This window comes from Lissotriton helveticus, chromosome 11 (genome assembly GCF_964261635.1).
Source record: "Lissotriton helveticus chromosome 11, aLisHel1.1, whole genome shotgun sequence".
NCBI lineage: Eukaryota > Metazoa > Chordata > Amphibia > Caudata > Salamandridae > Lissotriton > Lissotriton helveticus.
The window spans coordinates 561042540-561061559 of NC_136072.1; the positions used below are offsets into that span (position 1 = coordinate 561042540).

The 19020-nt window shown below is 40.5% G+C and overlaps 1 protein-coding gene across 11 annotated transcripts in view; it reads left to right on the forward strand.

Annotated features, from left to right (window-relative positions):
* Positions 1-19020, forward strand: part of TACC1 (transforming acidic coiled-coil containing protein 1) — an 875899-nt gene that overhangs the window by 770046 nt on the left and 86833 nt on the right. For all 11 annotated transcript variants that reach the window (XM_078666332.1, XM_078666333.1, XM_078666330.1 and 8 more), the window contains one exon: positions 12706-12755. In XM_078666332.1, the coding sequence (XP_078522458.1) occupies positions 12706-12755 (50 nt within the window). The remainder of the gene's footprint in view (positions 1-12705; positions 12756-19020) is intronic.

Sequence of the window (19020 nt, forward strand, 5' to 3'; positions counted from 1 at the left end):
CTTGGACGACAGCATGCAGAAACTAATGAATGTCAACAAAATAACATTGAGAATGCCAAAAAACTAGCGTAATAGTTTGTCTCACAATGTTCGCTTATGATAGCGCAACATGCCTTTAATTTATACCACAATATCCTGGGAGTGGTGGGATGTCTAGAAAATCACAGATACACCCCATTTAAATATTAGCTGTTCTCGTTTTATGTGCCATTGGATTAGTAATACAAGAACTCATTTCAAACAGTGCTTTGTAGAGATCTCAAGATCATAGTTTGTATGTTTTGTATATGTGCTTTGTTTTACACCATATTCACGTGTCAAACTGTTAATCTTTCAAATAGAGTGCATGCATGTGTGTATTTGTTTAGATCATTTCCTACCCAAAGTGTAATCTCGTCCTTTTTCATAATCATTTGCTTCTTTCTGTGGAACTTGTGTCTAGCTTCCTCTGTTTCCCAATTGTTTGGGAATAGCGCCACCGCGTGGCAAGTACGAGTGAGTTGTACTAACGTCATCACGAAGTGAGATCAGATAAGCAGCACGCGTTGTTTGTGTCCGCATTCACGAAATGTGCAAGTTACGTGTAACACCTGCTTAAGGGTAAATACCCTTTAGAGAAGTTCTTTTAGTTTAAAAGTGTTATTCATATAATAAACAAGCAATATAAGAAAACTACAGTATCCTACGGAAAAAGTATTTATCTGAAACATGAATTAAATAAACTTCATATATACTAAATGTAAGTGTACCCAATATCAAATGTAAAACAATTTGACAGTTTATAAACTTCCATATCAGTATTCTATAATGAAGAAATAACCCTTGAAAATCTGTTACTAGAGAGTTTGGCAAGGAGGGCCATGTACCTCTATTTTAATTGATAAATTCAAAGAAGTATGCAATGTATACTCATGACGTATAGAGTTATACAATACAGTAAAGGACAGTTTATACGCTTGTTTCCAATTAGTGGAGATTAGATGCTTATGCTACTAATAAGTTAAACAAGAAGTGGTTCTGTCGGGTAGAAAGTATGTTACTTAGTGGTGCTCTGAATGCACTCGTTAAAATCGGGTAGTAACCTTTTCAAGTACCTGTAAAGTTAAACAATTTTCCTTGAAGAATTGGAAACAGAAATCTAGATGCTTTGTACTGTTTCTATTTATCCGAATTAAATCATTCATAGATAATCATAGTAAACGGTGGCTGTCAACATGATTTCAATATTTACATAGATAAGAAGTGATTGTGTGATATAAGTGCTCAGTGCTCAACAGGTGTACAATATATACATGGTGGTTGAGGTATTTATATACAGGTGAGAGATAGGACAGATGATGCATTAACACCAATGACTCTTTTCATTAGCAGTGTCCTTTCGTTATGTGTAGAGTCTTAGTTAGTCTGGACCTTGAGTAATCGTCGACGTTTCAACCCTATATGTGCCCCAGCCGGTGGTCACGTAGGGTCTTCATCAGGATAGTGTGTCGGGAAGGGGGTGGTGACAGCCCTAGAAGGGCCGGACAATGTCTTTGCCGAGGTAGGGGGTCACTCGCGGAAATTTCAGTATATGTCTTGTCTTGCCACTGCATTACCTGACTGAATGCAGCGGCAAGACAAGACTATGGCTTGTCTGCCCCACATTTCTTCCCAATTACAATTAAACCTTCGTTACACCAAGAGCAATTACCGCTTGGGCCCGCCTTTTGAAATTTCCGCGAGTGTCCCCGACCTCGGCCAAGACCTTGTCCGGCCCTTCTAGGGCTGTCCCCTTCCCGACACACTGTCCTGATAAAGACCCTGCGTGACCACCGACTGGGACACATATAGGGTTGAAACGTCGACGATTACTCAAGGCCCAGACTAACCAAGACTCTACACATAACAAAAAGACACTGCTAATGAAAAGAGTCATTGGTGTTAATTCATGTTGACAGCCACCGTTTACTGTGATTATCTATGAATGATTTAATTCGGATAAATAGAAACAGTACAAAGCATCTAGAATTTTGTTTCCAATTCTTCAAGGAAAATTGTTTTACTTTACAGGCGCTTGAACAGGTTGCTACCCGATTTTAACGAGTGCATTCAGAGCACCACTAAGTAACATACTTTCTGCCCGACAGAACCACTTCTTGTTTAACTTAATAATACCCAGGTTCTGAGGGACACAGGGTTACCCCATTATTGTTTAACCCCTATGCTACTAATAAATCACAGAAATATCCCACCCTGAAAAGACTGATTGATTGATTGACTCCTAAAACCTTGATGCTTAAAATGTTAAAGGGAACTTAATATTAAGAATCTCATTAATCCTTCCAACGATTTTGTAACAGAAAATATGTAGCCAAGAACAATTAAACAGCCTGAAGATATGATATTTCAGCTAGTCAACTGGACCAATATTTAGCAGGGGTCAATAGATTATTTTGAACAAATTCTGTGGAGTGAACAATGATTTATCATATAATAGAACTAGCACCAACTAAACTTGTTGTAGAATAGATTCTTAACCATGATTCCATCCCATAACAGGTCTAGTAAAATGTAGCCCCGACCCCACAACAGTTCTATAGGAAACCTCATTCTATCTGTAGCTATATGTGGGAATTATTTATACTTAACTGATGCTCTATGATCAAATTCACTATAAAGACAAGGAACCTGTATGTTCTCTTCTGAAATGTATTCAACATTTTCCAATCTGTCAAGAAGTAAATCAATGACAGAAATCAGTTCTGCATATTGTTTCAAAAAGGTTATTGGTAAATTATGCTTTCTTTGTAAATGATGACACGACAGGAAGATATCTTTATCAAGAACTTGATTAATCAAGAAAATACCCTTAACTCTTAACTCTTCTATTTGTTCCATTACAACACTTTATTTGTGTTCTTAATTTTATTGGTGTGCCAAATCGGCCAGTCTAAGAATAGTTTTTTAATCAAAACCTCTATAAATAAAATTATATTCAAAATTGTACATAGGAGAGGATATAAATCCAGATATTTGAGCCATGTAAAGAACGTCTTCATTAAAAAAAGAGAAATACAATTTTTTTTATTTATTTCCACCCAAACCTGACATTCTTCATTGTCTTCATAATGTAATAAGGACCAAGCTAAAACAAAAGGGTAAATGGTAATTTTAGAAGCCTGGAACATGAACTTCCACATTGGATTCAGTGTTTTAAGTCTGACTGTAGAAATTCTAGGCCTTTTTATTATTACACAAACATTTAAGAGAATTCTCTAGATAGATTAAAAAAATAAAAAAAGGATGTGGGAATGTTAATGTGGTGCATGGTTAAAGGAAAATTAGTAATCAGTAATTGAGTCATTGTAATAGAGGTTAATCTTCCACACCTTGACAACCATAAAAAAGTTCCGTTTTTCAGTTGTATTTTGCAATTTAATCATAATATGGATTTCAGTTTTTCTGATACTATCAGAAAAAATATTTGATAACCATACCCATAAATATTTAGTTTTAGTATTTTCCTGCTTAAACCAAACAGATCAAATACACTTTTAAGGTAATAATTTCTCAATTGTAAATCTTCAGATTTCACTAAATTTAATTTGTATCCCAAAGCCCATGAAAAGGCTGCAATCTCTTGGATATGAGACATGGAATATGAAGGATTTGATCAATAATAAAATATAATCTGCTACAAAATGTCCTTTTTCCCCCCGAAATTTACATCTTGAAATAAGATCTTTAATGTAAATTTGACATCGAAACGCTTCACGAGCTAAAACAAAAAAAGGAGATAAATAACCGACTCATATTTATCATTTTTTTGCATCTAATTAATAATTTGTGGAAATCTTTATGAAGTTCATAAATTGAGGCTATATTTATTTCGGCTCATGCTCCAGTAATATGTGAATTTGAATTGCATCCTACTACACAGGGGCAAGCCATTGAAGATTTATTTAACTTAAGTCCTCTAAAAAAGATGCTGGATTTATTTTAAACTTTGAAGAATTTGCCTCTAAAATTGTCAGTCTTTATAAAGAAGACAACTCGTGGTATCCGAGTATTCGAGATGCATTTGCAGCATTGTATTATTTATTTTGTTTCCAAAAAGATAAAATATACAGAGAGTGTCATCTAAGTTATTGAAACAAATGAAAACTTTGGAGCGCATTTATTTTACTACCTGGTCTAAATCGACACTCGATCTTAATAGAATCAAGAAGAGTGCAATCAGAAATCTACTGACAATGCCTGTGGTTACTTACTAATGATAAGTGGAAGATCTTATGCTGTTGAGATCAGATAATCTCTTTTGTTACTACCAAAAGGTTAAAAAAGAAAGCACACATATTCAATCTATCATTTAATGTCGTAAAGCCTTTTTTTCAGGTACTGATATTTCAAACCGTTTTGTGCACTTCCATAAAATATATTCTCCAGACACAGATTCTTCATTTTATGATTTAGATAACCTGTTGAGTAAAATTAAGAATGAAAATATATTGGTACATACATCTTGGAGCATATTTTGACGGAAGACCTTCATTGAGAAATTCCAGGGGCTAAAAAGGGGAAAGTGACACGACCAGTCGGCTTTCCTATAGGATTTAATTTACAGTTTTCTTAGCTTCTGATCCCTCTACTGTTCAAGAAATGCAATTATTTTCAAATCGGTAAAAAAATGTCAAGGTATATTTTTGGAGGCCACGACTTGCTGAATTCATAAGAAAGAAAAAGATTATACAAATTGTATACAAATTGTAGTAATTATATCCCACGGGGTAGCTAGGCACATTATAAGTCTCTTAAATAATAATAAATATCAATATATCTAATCAATTAAGATTTCAAAATATTTGCTTCAGTGCTAGCTGTGAGCTTAGAGACATTTCTTCCTAGCTTAATTGCATGGAACAAATTAGTTTATTAGAGGGAGATTTAGGATAATGGCAGATCTTTTTCTCTGTTTCATAGAGTTCAGAAAACTTCAACATTTTCTGAGAGCTAAACGAGTCTCCCTTGTTCTTGCGGAGCAATAATAAAAAGCACATGGAAATAAAATGTGTTTTTGCAGAAAGCTGTTGGATAACACAGGAGGCATACAATAACCGTGTTAAACAAGCATTTGCAATGCAATCGGTCTTGCCTTTGGGACCTTATATGTGCTATTTAGCTATGCAGCACAATAGCCTGGGTGCTGAAACATCTACTGTTCTTTAATATGGAGGAAAACTAAGCACCAAACTGCGTGACATGCCAGGTATGGAAACACATGGAGAGAAAATTGCCTTTCAGCGGGAAATGGTATACCCCAAAGCTCTGTTTTTAATATAAAAACAGGGCCTTTGATGGTCATATCAAAGAAAATACAAGATTTGAAAAAAATATTATTGTCTATGGGTGCTCGTGGAAGACAATTTCTATGGACTGGAATCTAGAAAATGCTAAAGCGATTCTGATATTTTACAGATCTCTGCTGGTCGTTTTCTATCAAGAAAGTTAAATAAAGGCAGTTGAACAGAAAATAAGCCCCTAAGCAGAAGCAGACAAGTCCTAGGGCTGTTCTCCAGAGCCCACAAAGTACATACACATATAAGTATATACTAAAGTAATACAAGAGGTCTCGAATGCTCAACCTAAAAAACAGCCCAGAAACAGCAGTGTCCATAAATGTAGATTTTTAATACATTTTTACAATGCTATATGTCCTCTGTAACTTGAGGCTTGGTTGTCAATAACATTCCTTCGGTGTGATGGCATTTCTCAGTCCTTACTAAGAAGCAGAGTTGTTATTGACACTGGTGGCTCCCCCCAAATCAGGCTATTACAGTCACACAAAAAGAAGCATTTACTTTTGATTACTTTTCAGTTGCAGGCCAAACAGATTGATAGTCTCAGAAGAAATAGTACTTGGAGGTAAATAACCAGCACAGTCGAGCTCAATAGAATTAAGCGATCGGCTCATTAGATGAGGCTGTTTGTTTTTAAGAGTAAAATAAACAGCCTATAAAAGTATATATCAGTGTCCCTGCTAGTAGCACGGCCCACTCAGCTGGTTCACCCCTACCAACTTGTTACATTATATTGATCTGCACAAATAGAGCCTAAAAGATTTACTCTTTGGGGTGGGGGGGGGGGGGGGAGCAAATTATCCACAGTTGACATCATGACACGGAATCCAAAGAGTCAAAAAACAATTGCACCACATTCTAAAGATTTATCTTTATTCAATCACATCTTCAAATACAAAGCTATAAATGCATTTCCTTAAACATTAGCAACGTATCAGATCAATCAATAAAATTAAGACCTACATCATGAAAAGCAGCACTAAGAGAAGCAGGACAAATGAATGACTAACAGTTTACTGTAATTGTATAATTCAGTGACATAGTATGAAGTAGGAAGTGACAGTAGATTAACTTGTTAACCAATTTCTGAAAAATTACTTTACCCGTCTGTAAAGAAAATCCAGGAGCAACGCGAGCTGGATCTGTGAGGCTTAGTGAGTAATAGGGGTGGTTAGACTTTTCCAAGGTAGTGCAAATCACGCTTGTACTCTGTATACGAATGGTTTTGGCATATTGTTGCGTGGGCGTGTTTGCTCATGTGAATCCCAGCCTCTTCCTTATGGCTAGCAAGCACTGACCAGTCCTGCAGAGGCTTCTTAACTTCACGCCGGTCTCCGGGCTGGATAGACAGTGGCTGAGTACATTCTTCCACATCACACAACCCAAACTGTAGGTGTAAAAAAACAAAAAGCGGAACTCAAACCAAATTAACAGCAGCAATAACAAGTATATTAAGGGGTTGTAAATTTGTATCTAAATACATGTAAGAGTAAAAAAAAGATTGTGCTCTCATGCCCGTAAAAGTAAGCTAAATTATGTGGGCAAAATGTTACAAAGAAAAATATCACATCTAATAATAAATGGTGAAATTAACTTTAAATTCTAATCACTGCTGTTGAGGAAAGAATTCCAATTTACTAAGATAAATGTCAGAAGAATGCAAGCATAGTTTTGTGTGTCTTGTTCACTGTATTCATCCTGCATGAACGAATACTGTGGCCCCCACTTAGAATTTCCCAACCCCTTTTACGGCAGAGACCCCACGATTCACTTTGCTCTTTCATGGCTTACCTCCTTCTCCGCATCCTGCACAGCTTCATATACTTGCCCTGTCTCCACTCAAAATCTTTCTTGTTACCTGGAAATTGTGCACTCTCCAGCACGAGAGGAAAAACTCTTTACCACATCTCCCCCCACCACTGGCCTCTGCTTCACTAGTGGAAATCCGCTTCTTGCACTCTCGCAGTTATTTAAAAAAATTAGGCATGAGCGTCAAATCCGCTCCGCTCGCGGATTTCACGGATTTTCGGTAAATCCGCGAATTTACCGAAAATCCGCGAATACGTGAGCGACGGATTCGGGGGGCAAAAGTTCAAGCCTTCAAGCTTGAAGTTATAACTATTTTAGGATGGCGCCGGCAAGCTGCCAGCGCCATCCTAAAATAGTTACTAAGTCAGCTAAGTTAGCTTCAACAGGAAGCACTAATAGATAAAATAAAGCAGGTGCTCGAGCACCTGCTTTATTTTATCTATTAGTGCTTCCTGATCGGTCTCTGACCTCTTATACACACAAGAGGCATGGACTCGCGCGGAATCCCCGCACGTTTGGTCCCGCTCACACACTCGCGGTGTGCACCGTCTTCCCGCCATTTACCCACTATGATGGACAGTTGAAGCTCAAATTCAGTGATGCATAAATCAGCCCAAAAACAATCGTGAGCATTGTCGAGGCTGGGCAGGTGTGCTTTGTTCCCAAATCTACTGTCGAAAATCAGCTGTGATGCTGGATAGAGGCCTTTGCATCCTTGACTTTCACGAGCGCAATCCCCTGGCTGTTCCTGTGACCAGGAGCTTCTTTCTCTTCATCTGCTGCTCTGATCGGTCTCTGACCTTTTATACACACCAGAGGCATGTGTGCTCGCATGGAAGCCCCGCACGTTTGGCCCCGCCCACACACTTGCGGTGTGAACCGTCTTCCCGCCATTTACCCACTATGATGGACAGTTGAAGCTCAAATTCAGTGATGCATAAATCAGCCCAAAAACAATCGTGAGCATTGTCGAGGCTGGGCAGGTGTGCTTAGTTCCCAAATCTACTGTCGAAAATCAGCTGTGATGCTGGATAGAGGCCTTTGCATCCTTGACTTTCACGAGCGCAATCCGCAAATCCGCGGATTTTGCGGATCAACAATACGCAAATCCGCAAAATTCGCGGATCGTGGATCCGTGAAATCCGCCCATGCTTAAAAAAAAAATACCATGCTTTGTTTTACTTCCATTTCGTTTACAACTCTTTGCTTTGTACTGTTTTGCCTGACAGTCCTATCATTGTTTTTGAAGTCAATGGCAAGTGTGTCCTGTATGAAAATACATCCGCCGGTTTGTGGGTGGTGCATGGTGGGATTCAGAAAGACCAGACAAGTATACTCTCACATTCTTTATGCCTCCCTCATGTCTTCAGTCAGGCCTTTTTTTTTGTTTCACCTGAATGGCCGTTGTGCTGTGCTTGTAAATTCTCTTGCATTTAATAAAAAGAAATCCTAAAAGGGGCTTAGAGCCCGCCCATTACTTACCTTTACTTACCACTGGCTGGCTCCCACATGGCACTCACTTCACTTTACTTACCATTGGCTAGCTCCCATGTAGCTCCAACGTCACTTTTGTTTCATTGCTTCCTATTGGTCAGTGCCTCCGAGCCTAGACCACGTTCTGCTTCTGGTGGCAGCGTCCTTCCACTGCAGGCTCCCGCAGTGCAAGTACTATTTTTTTTTTACTTCTGTCCTTTGTCTTTCCTGGGCCCTGCAGCGGTGAGCAGCCATGTCTTGAACCCAGAAACCCAGTCTGCACATGCAGCTGTGTGGTTTCCAATGTTTACGAATGCTACACTTCTGTAACCACAGACATTACACTCAAACTGCACTTTTCCATTACTTTTACTGCACATGAGATGGAAGAAAAGGGCTTCCTGTACTGAACTTTTTTGTATTTGCTAGGTTTCTGTATTCTCCGCAGGCTGCACTTTCTGTGGCTATATGTAGTGACTAAATAGAGCCCCTTTTGTCTTTACATTGCGCATGTGAAGTGCATCTGAATGCCTTCATATACTTTCACCACATGTGCAAACTTGTTGCCAGTACATACTTTTAATTTTTTTGTATTTCCTTTCTTCTCACCAAACTATGATTCTCTCTCTTCATTCACTTGTCTCCTTTTGTAATGCAATGAAAAGAAAATGTGTAAAGCGCGCTGCAACCCATCGGGCATCCTGGCGCTTAAGAGGGAAGAAGACAGTCAAAGAACAGCTGTGACCAAAGAGAAGCTAGAGATTACGTTTTAGGAAAAAGCCAGGTCTTTATTTGTTTACGAAAAGGCAGAAGATCATGTATCTGTCGCAGCACCAGAGGTAGCATGTTCCAGAGTTTTGGAGCAGTAACACTATAAGCTTGACCCCCCAACCTACCTCTCCTAGTCATGGGTACTTTCACCCAATTCGCTGCGGAGGACTGAAGGCAGCGGGAAGGGGCATACCAATAAAATTTACTCCGCAGAGGTATGGGACCTAACCCATGCAGTGCCTTGAACACAACGCAGATGACTTTAAAATGAATTCTCTGCACAATGGGGAGCCAATGTAGCTCTGCGAGGGCCGCGGAGGAGGAAAAATAACGGGGGCGAGACAGGGCCAGCTTGGCTGCCATATTCTGAATTCTCTGCAGTCTGCCAGTTAAAAGCTTGGGAGACTCCTACAAAAGAGAGTTACAGTAGTCTAACCTGCTCAAAATAATGCTCCGGACTACCAAGGAGCGCGTTTGAGCAGGGAGCAGAGGCAGAATTTTCCTCAGAACACTAATGAGGGAAAAGCAATTCCCTACAGTTTTGTTAACATGTGTCTCCAAGGTCAACTCCTCATTAAATAAAACTCCCAAATTACGAACCCACTTAGATGGCAACAGCGGGTGGTCCTCAGCAATAGGCCAAAAGTCAGGCGGAAGAAAATAAGGCACTCTCCCACTTTTAGTACACAGAATTTCAGTTTTATCTGCATTAAATTGCAGAGAGTTGTTTTTTAGCCATTGGGCCACATTCTGCATGCAGGTGTAAAAATTCTCCAATGAAGATGACTGTTCTCCCTCCAGTGATAGAATCAACTGGGTGTCATCAGCATAGTTTACCACACCTATACCAAAGGATTTAATGATGTTCACCAGTGGTCGCATATAGATGTTATAGAGAATGGGGTTTATTGCAGAGCCCTGCGGCACACCATGGTGGATCTTGGTAAACTTTGATTGGAAAGGGCGGAGGGCCACAGCTTGACATCTATCAGTTAGATTAGAGTGGAACCATTTCAATGCCAGACCAACTACCCCAACTCCTTCCAGCCATTGCAGAAGAACCCTGTGATTGACCGTGTCGAAAGCGGCAGACAGATCTAATAGGATCAAGATGGCATGTTGATCCTTGTCTGCACGCAAACGGAGATCATCCAATACAGTCAACAGTGCAGACTCTGTCCCATGTCCCGGGCGAAAGCCAAACTGATCATCCAGTAGGCCATTTGTCTCCAGGAACTGGGTGAGTGCCCTGCTCACAAGGTGTACGATGATCCTCACAGGGTAAGGAAGAAGCGAGATAGGCCTGTTGTTTTTAAGACAGGCTGGATCCAGAGAGGGCTTTTTCAATAGAGGGGAAACAACTGCCTGCTTCCAGCAGGAGGGAACCATCCCGCTGCAAAGAGATTGATTACACATCTGTCGGAGAGGAGGAAATAGTTCAGCACCAAGCGCCTTCCAGACCCTATGAGGGAAAGGGTCTAAAGGCGAACCAGAGGAGACTCCAAGTGCAATCTGCTCAAACACTTCAGTGGAAGGGGTGTCAAAATGATCAAACAGAGGCATCTGAGCCGGGGTCTCCCTCATCACTCCTAAGTCCTCCTGCCCGACCAATTGGAGGTCAGTGGTCTTATCAATCAACCTGTTCTCAATAATATTTTCTCTGCCCTCTTCCTCTTCTCTCTCTTCCTCTTCACACACAGTTCCCTATCATACATCCCTCACTTTCTAAGCTACTCTCTTATATTATTGCCATTGCGCTCTCTTCTATTTCAATGCTCCCACGTTCTCTCCTCTCTATCACCTTCTGCTTCTTTCTCTCACTCATTCTCTTCTCTAAGTTTCCTCTTCTCTGTCGCAGTTTCTCTGTTTGTCTCGCGTGTGCCCTTCATTCATCAGTACCATCCCCCTCATGTCTGAACTCTCTGTAAGTTAGTCCGTTGCTCGCTCATTCACCTTCTGATGTTTTCCACCCATCACCACATTCTCCCTTTCCTCCATCTTTGTTCTTTATACTTTGGTGCTCGCCCTGCCAGTCAGGCTGCTGCTGCATGTGCATCCTGATGCCATGTACTTGCCAGTCGCACTTCTAGCTACAGCCTGCATGGCAGGAGGGTAGGGGCGGCGTCTATCCTCACAGGTGCTGAGTGGAGTTGTTTGTTTTCTCTGGTACTACCCCTACCCCGGTCGCCTCTTGAGCACGCGATTCCAAAAGGGAGTTTGCAGCAGGTAGGAAATGCCAGTGTGAGGTCCCTTTCACATGCTCCCTGCTTCAATACCCTCGTAAAAAAAAAACACTATGATGCCAGCATTGACTGCGTTATATTGATTTGTTTATTCAATTTATAGAGCGCACTATCACTTTGCAGGCATCCTGGCGCTAAGCAGCTCAAAAGTAGAAGTGAGTCAAGGCAGCGGCAGCTCTTCCTTTTTAAACTTCAAGCCATGTTGCACAGCAGCTTAACTGCTGCGCAACATGTACAAAACATTGACAAATCCAACACATTTTGCATAGGCGAAACCTCGTGGCTTTGCCAATGCTTGTGCTCACTTGTCACTGATGTAGCTCCAACTTGGTTGAGCATCGTCCTTGGGGTGACCGGCCGAATCCAGGTCACTTGTCTCCAGACCTCAACATTTCACCTACAGGTCATTGTTTTCAGGTGCATTAGTTAAATTATCCTAATGAAAAACGTGATTACAGCAACAAGAATGCATTAGGTTATGATATGAAAGTTCTCAACTAGACACCGCGCGTCTGTAATGACCTGAAGGGAGGTGGTCATGCAGATGGCCCCACAAAGCAAGCTCTGAGATTACAGGGGAACAGCCAGTGCAGTATTTTCTTGGACATTCCTATAAAAAACAGGGAAAACAAAGTAAAATTAGGCAAACCGAGCGAGTTGAGACAGACCTACAAATTATGGCCTCATGGTGTGCATGTTTTGGGAAAAGAGCGTTGCATACAAGAAGTAGTGGTGCCAGCTACCTCTTAAATGCCAGAGTCACTTTTATATGAAAGCACGATACAACATGTATGTGTCTACTTGGGATATGCGAATAGAGCGGGCCTGGTCTATATCTATGTAGGAGTGTTGTGTGGTTAATAGACTTAATATCAAGGTATTACGTCATTAAGTTAGGTGTTTCCCTAGAATCTGACGACTACAAGTAAATGTTGTAAAATCGATTTGATTGGTGGCAGTCTGTTACCTTGGCAGCTAAAATGTCCCTTTACACAACCAAGCTCAATAGCTAGCTCCGTTTTAAAAGAAAAAAGCTGCTCCCTAATGTATATTTCTTTCCTTTTTTTTTACAGATTTAAAAAAAGGGTCATCCGAAGAAATAATAGAAGACTCGGTGGCACCAGTAAGTTCACATTACTTTATACTGCTATTGTGGTTGTGACCTCCAAACAGATGTAGCATTTCAGAATACATTGATCTCTAAGGTTGGGTCACCAGTGTAGCGCCTAATTGCAGTCAGATAGTAATGATGGAGTTTGAGACGTAAGCGGAGTTTTCTGGGTACGAGAAAGCGTAGAATGGGGTCAAGAATCCCTAGCTGCAGACACGTCAGAGAATAAGTGTATCTCTGCAGATATGTTTATTTGTATGATGAGCAGATGCAATGCCAGATGCCACGTGTGTTTCTCTGACTCTGAAAATAAGTGGGTGCGAGGTGTCTGTTCAGATCTGTTCAGATTATAAATTAATGCCTGAGCAGAAACTGCACTACACGGATTTGACTGTAGTGGTCAGCCACATCCTTGGGGGGACAAAAATCATATTTAACCCCTTCCATGCTGATGACGAGCTCAGCTCGTCATCAGCGTTACCTACCGTGTGCTGATGACGAGCTGAGCTCGTCATGTAACGCGGTATTTACGAAAATGCCGCACACAGCTGGAAAAACGGCCGCACGCATGCGGTTAAAGCGGTTGGTGTGGCCCATTGACTGCTTTGGTTGATTCCCAGCCTCATGTAATACACAAATGCTTAAATAAAAAGTAGATACATGTGCACAGATGGACTGTGGGTCATCTGTCTTCAGTCAAATATCTAAAAACTTTAAATATTTCTTGGTCTCAAAAAGCACACAGTGACGTAGCAGTTTATAGTGCTGAAGGGAACTACTTTGTAAAGTGATGTGCTACTTGTGAAAGAGCAGGATGCCACCACTCACAGTGAAGTTAGTCAAAGGCCCATGGAGTGTACTGTAGTGGTTGGGAGAAAAATGTAAATAACATAATAAGAGTCCAATATATATATATATATATATATATATATATATTATATACTAGCATCCCGTCCCGACGTTGTCCGGGTATGAATTGCTGCCCGCCAGTAGTATATTGTTTTGTGGAATTTCGTTTTGATAGCATTTCTTATCTGTGACAGGCCTGTGAAACGCTCCGATTCACAGTGCACTGTTGATGCACTTAAGAGTGCGCGTTCAGTAGCGTGTGAACTCGAGTTACCCTACTTTATTTTTCCTTGCAATATTATATAGCGCGAACTCGACAACATGGCATGAGCACAATTTACATTACAGAAGAACACATTCATTTGTGGTAGGCACGGGGAAACAAAGCGATTTGCCTGAAATCACAGGATGTTGAGCTGATGCAGAGATTCGAACGTAGCTCCCCAGCTTTAAAGTTCGCAATTCTAGAACTTGTGGCGGGAGGTGTGTCTAAAAGTGTATGTCGGTGCTGGCCATCAATGAGAGAGACCTGTGCATTTTTCAAATCGGTGGTGAAAAAATATGAGTATGTTGTTGGAGATGTGGGCCGCCGTGCCACCAATGTACTTACCGGGGGAGGGTAAACACCCATTATTCCGCAGCTTTCTTTCCGCATACCATCACTCCGCATACTTTCATTACGAAACTACCATGACTCCGCAATGCCATTATAACGCATGGCATTACATTTTATATGCTTTTACCACGCATACATTTACAACGAAATTCGTTGTAAATGCATGAATGGTAAAAGCATGGTTTTTTTAATGTTTGGATACGGTAAGTATGGGTATAGGGGTGTATGTTTTGGGGTACTGAGGTATATGTTTTGGGGTGTTAGGGTATTTTAAGGGTTCAGATATAGTTTTAGGTTTTGGGGTACAGGGGTAGTTTTAGGGTTCAGGGCTAGGTTTGGGTTTTGGGGTATAGGGGTATTTTTAGGGTTCAGGGGTAGGTTTGGGTTTTGGGGTACAGGGTTATTTTTATGGTTCAGGGCTAGGTTTGGGTTTTGGGGTACAGGGGTATTTTTAGGGTTCAGGGGTAGGTTTGGGGTACAGAGGTATTTTAAGGGGTCAGGGCTAGGTTTGGGTTTTGGGGTACAGGGGTATTTTAGGGTTCAGGGGTAGGTTTGGGTTTTGGGGTACAGGGGTATTTTTAGGGTTCAGTGCTAGGTTTGGGTTTTGGGGTACAGGGGTATTTTTAGGGTTCAGGGGTAGGTTCGGGTTTTGAGGTACAGGGTATATTTATAGGGTAAAGATGGGTTAGTGTTTAAGGGTGTTGGGGTATTTTAAGGAGTAAGGGTGGGTCATGATTATGGGGTGCAGGGGTATTTAACCCCTTCCATGCTCATGACGGAACGGTTCCGTCATGAACATCGGTCGAGCTGTGCTTATGACGGAACCGTTCCGTCATGACCACGCCCGTTTTAATTAGGGCTCAGCACCGGCGGGGGGGGGGGGGAATCGGCGCCGCACGGAAGCGGTTAAAGGGAGCAGAGTGGACACCCCGGAGCTGGAATGTACAGAACCTGGGAAGAAACAACAATGAAATATTGGGCACAGCGCTCGCCTTTTTTTTCCGTAATCCTGCACACGCCCACGCCCCCAGTACACGATATGAGACATGGCATGAAGGGCGGAACGTACCCCACACCCCCAGCATTTGTCACACCCCCAGCACACGCCCACAGCACAACGCAGACACGCCCACAAGGGACAACTTTGCTGGCACGGTTCTTTTACCTTTTAAATGTATATGGTGGACATCTGCATAGCCTATGTCCTTCTGCTGCAACTGCCCTTTCCAACGCTGTATTGGGTGTTGTGATTGATGCTGTGGTTCCTGAGATTACCCGCCTCAAAGGTTTGGGCTCTCTCTTTATTATATTAGTATAGATATATATATATATATATATATATATATATATATATATATATATATATATATATAAGGGCAGTTGCAGCAGAAGGACATAGGCTATGCAGACGCCCACCATATACATTTAAAAGGTAAAAGAACTGTGCCAGCAAAGTAGTCCCTTGTGGGCGTGTCTGCGTTGTCCTGTGGGCGTGTGCTGGGGGTGTGACAAACGCTGGGGGCGTGTGGTATGTTCTGCCTTTCATGCCATGTCTCATATCGTGTGCTGTGGGCGTGTGCTGGGGGCGTGTGCGGGGTGCGGGATTACGGAAAAAAAGCGAGGGTTGTGCCCAATATTTCATTGTTTTTTCTTCCCAGGTTCTGTACATTCCAGCTCTGGGTGTCCACCCTGTTCCCTTTAAATACCCCTGCACCCCATAATCATAACCCACCCTTACCCCTTAAAATACCCCAACACCCTTTAACACTAACTCATCTTAACCCTATAAATATACCCTGTACCCCAAAACCCAAACCTATCCCTAAACCCTATAAATACCCCTGCACCTCAAACCCCAAACCTACCCCTGAACCCCAAAACCCAAACCTAGCCCTGAACCCTAAAAATAGCACTGTACCCTAAAACCCAAATCTACCCTGAACCCTAAAATAACCCTGTACCCCAAGACCCAAACCTAGCCCTGAACCCTTAAAATACCCCTGTACCCCAAAACCCAAACCTAGCCCTGAACCCTAAAAATACCCCTGTACCCCAAAACCCAAACCTTCCCCTGAACCCTAAAATACCCCTGTACCCCAAAACCCAAACCTAGCCCTGAACCTTAAAAATACCCCTATACCCCAAAACCCAAACCTAGCCCTGAACCCTTAAAATACCCCTGTACCCCAAAACCCTAACCTACCCCTGAATCCTAAAAATACCCATATACCCCAAAACCCAAACCTAGCCCTGAACCCTAAAAATACCCCTGTACCCCAAAACCCATACCTATGCCTAAACCCTAAAACTACCCCTGTACCCCATAACCCAAAACTATATCTGAACCCCAAAAATACCCAAACACCCCAAAACATATACCTCAGTACCCCAAAACATATACCCCTATACCCATACTTACCTTATTCAAACATTAAAAAAAACATGCTTTTACCATTCATGCATTTACAACGAATTTCGTTGTAAATGTATGCATGGTAAAAGCATATTAAATGTAATGCCATGTGTTATAATGGCATTGCGGAGTCATGGTCCTTTCGTAATGAAAGTATGCGGAGTGATGGTATGCGGAAAGAAAGTTGCGGAATAATGGGTGTTTACCCTCCCCGGTAAGTACATTGGTGGCACGGCACCACCGATTTGAAAAATGCACAGGTCTCTCTCATTGATGGCCAGCACCGACATACACTTTTAGACACACCTCCCGCCACAAGTTCTAGAATTGCGAACTTTAGAGCTGGGGAGCTACGTTCGAATCTCCGCATCAGCTCAACATCCTGTGATTCCAGGCAAGTCGCTTTGTCTCCGCATGCCTACCATAAATTAATGTGCTGTAATGTAAATTGTGTTCATGCCATGTTGTCGAGTTTGCGCTCTATAATATTGCAAGGAAAAATAAAGTAGGGAAACTCGAGTTCACACACTACTGAACGCGCACTCTTAAGTGTATCAGCAGTGCACTGTGAATCGGAGCGTTTCACAGGCCTGTCACAGATAAGAAATGCTATCAAAACGAAATCCTACAAAACAATATACTACTGGCCGGCAGCAATTCATACCCGGACAACGTCGGGACGGGATATATATATATATATATATATATATATATATATATATATATATATATATATATATATATATATATATATATATATATATATATATATATATATATATATATATATATATATATATATATATATATATTATATATATATATATATATATATATATATATATATATATATATATATATATATATATATATATATATATATATATATATATATATATATATATATATATATATATATATATATATATATATATATATATATATATATATATATATATATATATATATATATATATATATATATATATATATATATATATATATATATATATATATATATATATATATATATATATATATATATATATATATATATATATATATATATATATATATATATATATATATATATATATATATATATATATATATATATATATATATATTATATATATATATATATATATATATATATATATATATATATATATATATATATATATATATATATATACCAACAACCCCTCTCCCAGCCGAGAGAGAGGTAGAAAAGCAGCACTCGCGGGGTGGGTTTCAGAGTTTCTTTATTTTTTTAGTGCAGACGCGTTTCGGGCAAAGCCCTTTGTCAATGTAATTACAAAACGCTAACAGGAAGACATTATATGCAGTGCGTTACTACTGATGGAAACTGAAAATGGACTACCCGACTCAGAACCGCGGGCGCCATATTGGAATGTGCAATGTAACATTGTTACAATGATCAAAGGGCAACAGATTACCTTTTCTCAGTATCATTCATTTAGTTATTAAGCTGTGGATCAGCATACATTCAACGTTCAATTAATGATTATTGTGACCAAAAATATGTATATGAGTTAAAGCAGGTACATTTTAGATATGCTAAAATTTACATGTAAATTCCATCCGTCTTTATCCTCTTATTTACTGTACATGGTTACTCATTTTGTCACAGAAAATAAATACAAATGCCCACTCGATCAAACACTCCATTATTATCTTGCCGTGGATCGGCTTAGGCGGCTCCTATTACTAGAAACCGCTAATAATGACCAGGGGAAAGCCCCCAGGTCAACACAGGTTCCATCAGATTAGAGTGAGACAGCAAGCTGTTGACTGATGCAGTTTATTTGCCCAGATGGATGGCTAATTCCTCGCCACTATTCAAACCATTGGGAATTTTGGTCTGTAGGTCAATAATAAAACGAGACTCCAAACGTCTTAGCTTTAAAAGTCTGTTCCCACCCCTTTCACTCTCTGGAACTTGGTCAACCCCAAAGTATTGTAACAGATCTCTGTTGCTGCGATGTTTGATGGCAAAGTGTTTGGCAACAGGAGAAGTCAGATCCTTGTTGGCTATCGCCCTCATATGTTCTAGGATTCTTAACTTCACACTTTTTATGGTGCTCCCTATATACTTAAGGTTGCAGGGGCATACTAGACAATACACCACATACGGTGTCTGACATGTGATGAAGGACCCAATGTTTTTCTTCCTTGTGACCCCAGGGATGTCGTAGCCCAAGACCCTTTTGCTGTAAGCACAGGCCTTGCATTTGCCACAAGGATAGAATCCTTTCATTTCAGCCAGAGTGTTCGTCCTAGCAACGGGAGTCTCTAGGTGGCTGTGTACCAGTAAGTCCTTGATGGACTTCGTTTTTCTGAAGGTTACAAGTGGGTTATTGGGGATGTCTACCCCA